The sequence below is a fragment of the Diadema setosum genome, chromosome 1, assembly GCF_964275005.1.
Source record: "Diadema setosum chromosome 1, eeDiaSeto1, whole genome shotgun sequence".
Taxonomy (NCBI): Eukaryota; Metazoa; Echinodermata; class Echinoidea; order Diadematoida; family Diadematidae; genus Diadema; species Diadema setosum.
In genome coordinates, this window is record NC_092685.1 from 15,240,635 (window position 1) to 15,252,762 (window position 12,128).

The following is a 12,128-nucleotide window of genomic DNA, read 5'->3' on the forward strand; positions in this document are numbered from 1 at the left end:
GGGAAAAGGAATTGGAATACTTCGAAGAATACTGATGTTTAAAATCCAATAAAATGAAAAAAGCCTGAAAACAACGCATGATTATGTTTTGATAGTACATAATTGGAAACACAGAACAGAGTTTTGCATCCGCTCACACAGAAGCTCTCTTGAGAAGATCAAGCATTCCCCGTCACCTGCTAGAAAATGGAAGCTTCCATAATCAGCCCAGAAAGATTTTGGAGGTACAAACTTGCACTTGTACACATTGCGAGAAAGCAATCAATCAACGCTGAACATTGCGTAGTTTAGAATCTTTATCGTGCTGGTGACCAGCTGGATGCTTCGGCATGTGTCATAACGTTATGTTTAGAGCCTGTAGGCCTCATAGCAAAAAGAGGGAGATTGAAAAAAAATACGAATTCTGGTGGAAAACACGAATTTTGGAGCTGCTGAGTACTAATTTGTGCTTCGAAAGGTTGGCAGCTCTGTCGTATACGGAGCAGAATTTAACAGTTAGTCATTTCCAAATATAAAAGCAAACATCCGACATCTATTTTATCATCGTACGGAGCCGAATGTCACTGTTGTCCACTTGCGAAAGTGAAATGAGTCATCTGACAATTATTTCATCATATCGTATGGGGCCGAATTTTGAACGTCAAGGCAGACATCAGACAGTTTTTTTTTTTTTGTGTGTGTGTGTTTTGTTTTGTTTTGTTTTTGTTTTGTTTTTTACCATCAAACGCAGCCGAATGTTACTATTCATTTCGAAATGTAATACACATGTAGCAAATATCCGACATTTATTTTAGCATAGTACGGAGCAGAATGTAACTGCTATTCACTTCCAAACGTAAAAGCAATCATGTGACATTAATCATTTTGGCATCTTCCGGAGCCGAATGTTATTGCTATTTATTTGCGAAAGTACATAGCAATATAAATTATAAGCAAGCATCCGACATTTATTTAAACATCGTACGGAGTTGAATATTATTATCATTCATTTCCGAAAGTCGAAGGGAGCTGATTGTTATTGTTATATTTCGAACGTAAAACCGAATATCAGACATTTATTTTATCATCGTATATACGGAGTTATTTTGGTTATTCATTTCCGAACGTCACAACAAACATGCGTTATTTATTTTAGCATCTTCCGGAGCTGAATGTTATTGCTATTTACTCTTGAACGTAAAAGCAAACATCAGACATTTATGTTATCATATACACGGAGTTGAATATTATTGTGTTCATTTCCGAACCATCGAACGCAGCTGAATGTATACTGTTATTCATTTCGAAATTTAAAAGCGAACATCCGCCAGTTATTTTAGCATCGTATGGAGCAGAACATTACTGCTATTCACTTCCGAACGCAAAATCGTATACTCAGTATACGGAGTTGAATATTTTTGTTATTAATTTCCGAACGTCACAGCAAACATTCGACATTTATTTTAGCATCTTCCGGAGCTGAATGTTATTGCCATTTACTCTTGAACATAAAGGCAAACATCAGACATTTATGTTATCATCGTATACACGGAGTTGAATATTATTGTGTTCATTTCCGAACCATCGAACGCAGGTGAATGTAACTGTTATTCATTTCGAAATTTAAAAGCGAACATCCGACAGTTATTTTAGCATCGTATGGAGCAGAATATTACTGCTATTCACTTCCGAACGTAAAAGCAATCATCTGACATCTATTTTGTCATCTTCCGGAGCCGAATGCTATTGCTATTTACTTTCGAAAGTACAGGCAATCATCCGTCATTCATTTTATTATCGTAAGAAGTTGAATATTTTTGTTATTTATTTCCGAACGTCAAAGGGATCATTCGACATTTACTTTAGCATCTTCGGGAGCTGAATGTTATTGCTATTTACTTCCGAACGTAAAAGCAAACATCAGATATACATTGTATATTTTATAAACGTATATACGGAGTTGAATGTCATTGTTATTCATTTCCGAACATCAAAGCAATCATTGAACATTAATTTTACCACCGAACGCACCTGAATGTTACTGTTATTTATTTCGAAATCTAAAAACAAACATCCAACAGTTATTTTAGCATCGTATGGAGCAGAATATTACTGCTATTCACTTCCGAACGTAAAAGCAATCATCTGACATTTATGTTAGCATTTTCCGAAGCCGAATGTTATTGCTATTTATTTTCGAAAGTAAAAGCAAATATCCGTCTTTTATTTTATCATCGTACGGAGTTGAATATTTTGGTTATTCATTTCCGAACGTCAAAGGGATCATTCGACATATAGCCTACTCAAGCATCTTCCGGAGCTGAATGTTATTGCTATTTACTTTCGAACGTAAGAGCAAACATCCGGCATTTATCTTATCGTCTTACGGAGTTGAATATTATCATTCACTTCCGAACGCCAAAGCAAACATTCGGTATTTATTCCAGTATCATACGGAGTCAAATGTCACCGTGATTCATTTCTAAAATCAAAAGTAAACATGCGACATTCATTTTTGGGGCTTACGGAGCCGACTGTTACCGCTGTTCATTTTCAAAAGTAAAGGCAAACATCCGACTTTTTTTGTAGCCCGATTGGGCCACCGAATTTTCAGCAATGAAATTTTGGTGGTGCAGGTCGTTAAAAGTCGTGAATAGCGAGATGATCGTAACCGATGTCGATATGTTCTAATAATTATTGATACTTGAGTGATGAACGCATGTGCACAACTTCCGCAGGTGTACTTCTTTAGAAAGTAGCGAACAATCAAGGCAGTGGACATCAGAGTGTGATTAAATCGAAAAGAAGCCCCTGAAATCGGAATTTGATGAAAATGGGCAAAGTCGGAACTCCATGAAATGTATTTTGATTGAGCGGTCAAAATAAAGCTTAACGGGAATGTGCCCTTGAATACCCTCGTCCACCCTCGTCCACCCTCGTCCAACCCGCGTCAATCGAGACGCAAATTCCCGGGGATGGATTATCCGTGCGGGCGGATGGACTCGTCCACTGAACGCGTATACCCGCGGGTACCCGCGGGGATACGCGTCAGTGGCCTCGTCCAGATCTCGGAAAAGTGTGACGTTTCCCGCGGTCGGCACCGTAGACTGAAAATCAGTATAAAAATCGTATTACGAATACAGTCTATGCAACATTTTTGTTAGCTCACTTTAACATACGCAGTATCAACAGAAACTTTGACAAGTTGCGCTTACTCTTAGAAAACCCAGATCAAAAATCTTGCTCCATCATAGGGCTAACAGAAACTTGGTTGAACTCCCATATCAGTCATTTATTCTTTTTTTTTTTACCCAGATTCGAATTTGTATTTAGAAATAGAAATAAGAGAGTTGGTGGTGGAGTTGGTTTGTACATCTCGAAAAAAATTAAATATATCATACATGAAGAGATTAGTGTTATGAGCGATGTACTCGAATCCCTTTTTATTGAAATGATAAATCCACATGGAAAAAAAATATTGTGATTGGCGTAATTTACAGACCCCCTCGTTCGAATTTGAATCTTGACATTTTATTTTTTTTTTTTTTTTGCAGGATTTAGTACAAAATCCCATTATACTTAATTAATAAAGATACATTTTTGATGGGCGATTTTAATATTTTTTTTTGTATTTCTGGATGTTATTGATCAGATAAAAAACATCGTGCTTTTTCATAAATCATATGACATATACATTTTTGACATCACAAAACAAACATTTGATAGCAGTCAATGATAGTAAAATTACCAGGCGTCTTATCCTTTTTTGGACTATACTCTCTAACACACGTTAACACCAAGAACTCTAAAATCGTATACACAGAAAACGAGGGAAAAGAAAAAAAAAGAAGAAAAAATAGCCTAGACAAAAGGTACTATTCACCTAGCTCATTTATGCACCCTCCGTAACTTCCTTTCTACGATAACATATACACTCAGCCCTGGGCTGAAAATGCCAAATCTCCTGTCCCTTCTCCCGGCCTGGGGGGGGGGGGGGGGGGGGGGGGCGGTGGTATTCGACGCTGCAATCTTTGGGATGATAATGCAGGACAGAACAATTGTTTCATAAACATAAACTGCAGTGAACGCCATGACGAGAGAGAGACAGAGAGAGAGAGAAAGAGAGGGAGAGAGGGAGGGAGGGAATTAGAAAAAAGAATATAAACCGCAGTGAGGAAGAAAGGACCATCAGAGCAAGGGAAAGGAAGAAGAAAGGGAGAAAGGCATTTGACTTTCTATAAAGATATAATTTGTTCTATTTTCCTCCATTTAGCCCCATGCAAATCAAATTTATTTTTGCTTTTAGCTATTTCTTCTTCAATCAATCTATATTTTTTTTTTTACATATTTCACAAAATGTTGCCTTTGAGGAAATAAACTTTGATACTTACAACTTAATATAAATTGCTTACCTACTAATATTATGAAATTGTATGAAAAAACAAAATCGTTCCTCGGATGTATAACACCATATAACACCTTTTGACATGAAAACAATTGCAAGGAATCAATTTTCCTCATTTCCTCTTTTAACAAAGATTCCCAGAATACTGACACCTTCCGGCAATCAAAAAACAAATGTTCTATTGTCTCCGGTTCACTTTTACGAAAGGAACATCTTGAGTCATCTTTTCTCCCTATTCGAACAAGCCACGAATTTACGGGGATCAAATTATTCAGTTTCTCATATTGCGTTATTCTTCATTTTGTATCAATTGTCAAACTGACAGGTAATTTGAAAAGAGATTGAACATCTTCGAATCCAATGTCATGCATAACATCAAAACGGTCAAAAACACTATTTTCCAGGGTTATTCAAATGCAGACACATATTGTATAAATGCTTTGTTGTTACGTTATGTAATTCCAACCATCTACCCTTAATCCAAATTAAAGGAATAATACTCAGGGGTTTAATAGAGGGGTGATAATCTTGACGAAGAAAAAAAAACAACCAAAAGCTTCTATTCACTTGACATCTTCTTGAAGCAATCAAGAAGAGTGAAATACTGAGTAAACTTCAAACCTTTACCCTTACAATCCTTCCAACGCAGAGGTCGGCCGTATTTATCTAACATATCAGTTACCTTCAAAAAACCTTTCTCTACGATATGTGTATTAAACATACACTTCCCATGAAGCAAAATGTATTTATTATTCCAGATTATATGATTGGGTATGCTTAATTCTCTGTTCTGAGAAGGGACCACGTTTCTAATACCTCTAAAAATCACCGTGAAACATTAATCTTCAATTTTGAAACATCAAAGTTGCAGAAGAACGAAAATTCTCCCCCTACAGATGCTAACAAATTCAAACAAATGGATTTCCACCCTTTTGAACATGACCCAAATAACCTCTGCAACCATTTTATTTTTTGAGTTTGCATCATTGACTTTAAACAGCACATTTTCAAACCTCCCTCCTCATAATCTTGTACTAAAACATCGCGCCTTATTCTATCTGGGCCTTTCCAAATAAATTCATAAATAACTTTATTCACGTCATGCATAAAAGAATCTGGCACTGAAACTATACTTGCGATATATAACAACTGAGATAAAGCATAAGTCTTAACAATCTGAATTTTCCCGTAAAGGAATAAATCTCTAAATCTCCACCTATGCAGTTGTGATTTATTATTCATCAAAATTCTTTGTAATTGTGCCTTCCAGTCGTGAAAAGAATACGAAATATCTATTCCTAAAACAGTGAGAGAGAAATTCTACATTCCTAAATTGTTGCATGTCCGTCTTAGGTGCAGTAGTAAACACCGATCGACCAATTCGCATCACTTTTGTCTTATCATAATTAATTGATAAAGACGAACAGATAGCAAAATCATCTAAAATCTTTGCAAGGTTAGGAAAACACTGATTATTTGTTTAAAAAAACTGTGATATCATCAGCATACATAGAAAGTTTTATTTCCTCCTGTACACTTAACTTCCCATAATTTCCCATAATTTCTGGGCTAGATCTAATATGGAATGCAAGTGTCTCTATGGCTAAAATGAACATATAAGGTGACAAAGGATCACCTTGGCGAACGCCCTTCCCAATCCTAAAATACCCAGTTGCACCTTTTATTATTCAAAACACAACTTTCTATACCATTATAAAACACACACACAAATCTACAAAATTGTTCTCCAAATTTAAGGAATTTTAACACTTCAAATAAATATTGATGATTGAGGAAATCAAAAGTTGTTTTTTTTTTAAATCAAGGATAACAATAAAACCACAAATATTTTTTTCATTCTACAATAAAAGAGTGTCTCTGAAACGGTACAAACCGCTTCACCTATATACCTATGTTTGATGAAGGCTACCTTGTCCGAATGGATGATATTAGGTAAAACCTTCTTTAACCTCATCGCTAACACCTTCGAACATATCTTGTAATCAACGTTTAATAAAGTAATCGGACGGTAATTCTCAATAGACGATTTATCTTTGCCTTTCTTAGCTCTCAACGTTATCATTCCTTGTCGTTGCGACGAACATAATAACATAGCGATTTTAATATTGATCTCATTAAATGTAACTCCCAAAACAACCCACAAGAATTTATAGAAACATTAATGTCTGCTTCGTTTTTACCATTAATTTCCAAACCTACCCATGTCGCTAGCCAATCGGCTACCCTCATAGACAACATTTTTTGTAACGTTCTTCCACTTCCTGAGTCTGGTATCCTCCTCTCTGACATCACTGACCATTATCCTATATTAGCCCAGGTTTCAATTAAATTGACTAAACAAAATAACTATTATAAGCGATTTAAGATTACTGCAGATAATCTTGCAAGTCTCCAAAACAGCTTAAAAGAAATCGAATGGTTTTTGTATACAACACTACCGATGTCAACTTGTCTTATGACTACTTCACATCTACTATTACCTCCGAAATCGATAACCACATTCCCCTGCGTAACATAAAGAATTGATATAAGCAAATTCCAAGACTCCCGTGGATAACCCAGTCTATATTACGATCTATAAAATAGAAAAATGATTTGTTTTATAAATACAGATGTAACCCCACTGAAAAAAATAAGAAAAATGTTTCATATAAAAACACACTCACTAAATTATTACGTACGCAGAAGAAAAATTTTTACGTAAATCAGATAAGCAAATATAAAAATGACATTAAAAACACATGAAAACATTAAAAAATGCTATGATACACCTAACAATTCATTTAATATTTCTGAAGTTCGATGGGGCAATGCCTCCAGCAACACTCCCGCTGGCATGGCTGACTACTTTCAATGACTTCTTCTCTTCAGTTGGAAAAAATCTTTCTCAAAATATTCCTTTTTCTAGTAAATCTTCTAGCGATACTCCTAACTCCAAAACTATATTTTTTGACTCTACATATAAATAAGAAATAACAAAGATTGTTGCCAATTTGAAAGAAGGAAAAAGTCCTGGCCACGACGGAATTGACAACCATTTGATAAAAACCATAATTCCCCAAATAGTGGATCCCTTACTACACATTATCAACTCATCGCTTACAACTGGCCATGTGCCAAATAGCATGAAAATTGCGAAAGTAATTCCTATTTATAAGAAAGGGGAGAAGGATGATGTCAATAACTATACACCCACATCTTTATTATTTTCTATTTCTAAGATTCTCGAAAGAATAGTTTACATCAGGACAGTACGTTTTCTTAAAACCTGCGACATATTTTCAAACTTTCAATTTGGATTCAGGGAAAATCACAGCACAACACACGCACTACTCGCCCTCATCGACAAAGTCACACACGCACTCGACACATTTTCACACACAATAGGTATCTTCTTGGACTTCTCCAAGGCCTTTGACACGATTAACCGTGGAATACTCCTCGCCAAATTATCCCATTATGGCATACGTGGAAAGACCTTGGAGTGGTTCACGAGTTACCTATCAAATAGATCCCAATTTGTACATGTCGACGGCTTTGACTCTCAAAATAAAACAATTACATGTGGTGTTCCACAAGGGAGCTTACTAGGCCCATTGTTATTCATTATTTATATCAATGATTTTCATAGATCCTCGGAGAAACTATCATTCATATTATTCGAGGATGACTGTAACCTTTTCTTTTCCCACCCTGACCCAAATATCTTAACAAGAACAGTTAACGAAGAATTGAAAAAGGTCATACAATGGATATACGCAAATAAATGGTCATTAAACATTCAAAAAAGAAAATTTATGCTTTTTAGTAACTTTTTAGATAGCCTCCCAGGCAATATAACATTTGATACTACTCCCCTAGAAGAAATTTCTTCCTTTAAATTTCTTGGTGTTTATGTTGATAACATGCTTTCATGGAGGAACCATATTGATAACATATGTAAAACTATTTCACGTAACATTGGTGTAATGAACAGATTAAGATATTATCTTCCTTCATCTGCATTATTAACTCTTTATTCTAGCTTGATACAACCTTATTTAAACTACGGGATCCTTGCTTGGGGTAATACATATCAGATATTACTTGATAAACTTTTATTTTTTTTTTTTTGCAAAACAAAGCGCTCAGAATTGTTTTTAACCTACATACCCGAGAACATTATGCTTTGTTTTTTTTACCATAAAATATTAAAAATGAAAGATTTGTATGTGTTTCAACTTGGTCAGTTCATGTTTAATTATAACAGTAATTTTTTACCCAAAATATTTCACGACTCATTTCATCGAAACAGTCATGTACACTTAACTATCCCACGCGACGATCCGATGAATATCATCTGCCATTAATAAGAACCGCACATGCCCAAAATACATTTCTTTACACCGGACCCAGACTTTGAAATAATCTACATAATAGCTTAAAAGATTCCCCCAAATTCAGAAAATACCTACTCTCTACTTATAATTCTAGATAATCAAAATTGCTTTAATTCATGCTCGAGCTTTCACCTGTCCTGATGTCGCAGCACTCGGCGTGTTCTGTATGCAGACCTCTCTTCTTTCTTCTCTCCTCTTCCTTTCCTGTCTTTGTTCTTCGTAGACTTATATTGTTATCGTCTTCTCTCTTCTCGGTACTGTCTCGCGTCTTATATGTGTGTGGGTAATTGAATGTGTGTACGAGTGTGTTTTCCTTGTCATATTTTCCCGGTACACGCGGTTCAATAAACAGTGTCTAGGCATTAGCATTGATACTTTATTTTCATTTTCATTTTTTCCCGACCTGCGTATCTCAAAATAACTACATGTGTATCACTACAAATGACTTTAAAAATCTATATTAAATACAATAGCTATAAAAAGATTTTTGAATAATATATTGTTTACTCATTATTTATCTAGCGATCCACGCCCCACAAGCTTTGCTTTTCAGTGGATCACTATTTTCCATAATCGAATTTACTTTCTGCACGCCCACGAAGTATATATGCATTGTTCCTCCTAATTATTGTATATATATATATATATATACATATATATATATATATGTTGTTGTATAATTTATCTCGTATACTACATGAATCTTTTGCAAATGTTTGAACAATATCATTTCATGACATGTATACTTTGTACTATGTTTTGATTTTCGTTGATTGGAAATAAACTATGATTGAATTGAAGAAAAAAAAAATGAAATCTGTCATGAAATACCCCAAAAATGACACGAAATGGAGTAATCTCTCAGGTAAATGCTGAATGTTCCTTTCTAAACATAAAAATTTCCCATAGTGATAAATCCCCATTACAAACAGGGATACCAACCACAGATCATTTCCTATCAGATTGAAAAAAGCATACGAAACTTTTATGAATCCGTCTTCGTTTTGCAGCCTCTGTTATAAAGTAAACATAAATAATACAATAAAACGTTACATTTTTTCAACATTGGCATTTTCCTCTCCTTCCTTCCTGCTTCGAAGGTTTAAGTAATGCCTTTTCTGCAGAGAAGGTGGTAGCAGAAAGGCTTGTGGCGAACTACGGACCTCGCTCAGCACGGCCGGTGCGGGATTCGTCAACTACTGTGACAGTCTACATTAGGGTGCTGCTGAGTGAACTCATCGCGTTTGTATGTATCACGTTGTTGTCTATTTAAAACATACCCACTTCATATCAAAACTGGTATTCCACTTTATAAGTTAAGCCATGGAAATTCCCGAGTTGATTTATCAGTACTTTGTCAATTTACTGGGTTATAAATGATTGTCGCATTCGTCATGCCGAATGATATGCATGACTTGTATTCCGCTGAAAGATGATAATTTTATATTATGATGGATATCATCTGATATCAAGCGCCATTTACGGCTAGGAAATTGTGGCGCTTGGAATGAATTTCAAGTGAAGGCCATTACCGTTGGCAGCCTATACAAGGATTAAATGAAGACTTAATGAAGATAACATTTTGTTCTCAATGTTGTAACCAAATGTAACCCAGCTGACGAGGATTTCAGTTTAACCTCATCCTATTTCTTTCTTTTTACATACGTTTTCATTATTTTCTACACCCTGGGACTCATCTACTCGTCTTCAACAAATGCGTACTACACATTCTGAAACTAGGACGAGACAAATCAAGTGATCACCCTTTTAGGATTTTCCCGAATGGTAAATTTTCAGTTTAAATCTTTTATTTTGAGAAACCTCATGGAAAAGCAATAATCAATTTATAAAGATGTGAGCACTTAAAAAACTGCAATCTTTACAACCTACAAAACTTGTACACCTTACATAATTTTGTTCCATTCCTTTGCTTTAAATGACAATTACTTATGTTTTCGTCATTTTCTAATTAAGTTTTGTTTCAAATATGTCAGACATAATCAATCTTAAAAGAGCAAGAGCCGGTATCTTTAATGCAAATGAATAGCAAATGATAAAATTGCCTTTCTGGAGTTAATTTCAACTCTAAAGCTAAAATCCTACAAAACCTTTAGCTGCGTGTGCCCGTTGACCTCAAGAAAGCTGATCGGACACATAATATATATATATATATATATATATATATATATATATATATACATTTATATATATATTTATTTATATATACATCACATACAGATATATCTCAATGTGTGGGTGTTTATGTGTTAATGTAAACGATAATGTCATGATTATATAATATACGAGAGGGGGGGGGGGGGAAGAAAGAGAAAGAGAGAGAGAGTTGTTGTTGTTGTTGTTTTTGTTGTTGTCGTCGTCGTTGTTGAATTGCCTGCACACTTGTACACCACTAAACAACAAACTTGCCACTCATAATATCCTCTAACCTCCACAGAGTTGGAAAGATGAATACCTTCAATGGGATGCGAAAGAGTTCAACGGCACAGTCCTCCTGAAACCTGAAGACGTGTGGATACCAGACGTCGTTCTCGAGGAGAGGTAAGCAACTAAAATCAACTGAATTTTACTTTTCTCCAAGAAATCATGGTAAGTCACGAGAAAATGTGAAATTTAAACATCGTGCGAAGCTATGAAGATAAAAAGTAAAACTTTAAAACACGTCAAACGTGACATACCTCACTCGATATTTTCGATAAAGAAAGATAACATCTTGTAAAGTGATTATTTGTTTCATTTCATCATTTTTGCATTAAATCTGAACATTTCTTATAACAAACATAAACAGAAAAACAGACCAGAAGTGAATATTATTTATTAGTAAAAAAAAAAAAAAAAAATTGAGCAAAGAAAATGGGATTCCATTGGGATTCTTATTTGGGAATCCCGATGGAATCCCATTTGCTTTGCTCAATTTTCCACTAATAAATAATATATGTTAATTTTTTACAACACTCTAAAAACGCAAATGTTGAATCAACATTTAAAAGGGCCGAGGAGTGACAGCATTTTTTGAAGTGTTGCATCCAACTTTTAAAATAGCATTTTATATGTTGAATCTAGCAGGAAAACCAACACTTTCAAAATGTTGTCACTCCTCGGCCCTTTTAAATGCTAATTCAACATTTGTGTTTTTAGAGTGAACATTACATAAAACAAAAAACCCCAGTTTTATTTAAAAAGACTAATATTTACATGGTAGGCCTACGTCTGTTTAATACAAAGGTCACTGGCATATTTCTTAATTTCGGCAAATTCCTTGTATCTTTATTCTGTAATCAGAATTGGTAATGATGAATTAAAAATGCTTACATATTCTCATAAAT

General features: G+C 34.9%; 1 protein-coding gene across 1 annotated transcript in view; it reads left to right on the forward strand.

Moving 5' to 3' along the window:
• Positions 1-12,128, forward strand: part of LOC140237244 (uncharacterized) — a 60,132-nt gene that overhangs the window by 43,854 nt on the left and 4,150 nt on the right. The window contains exons 6-7 of the mRNA XM_072317191.1: positions 9,885-10,030; positions 11,240-11,343. Of these exons, the coding sequence (XP_072173292.1) occupies positions 9,885-10,030; positions 11,240-11,343 (250 nt within the window). The remainder of the gene's footprint in view (positions 1-9,884; positions 10,031-11,239; positions 11,344-12,128) is intronic.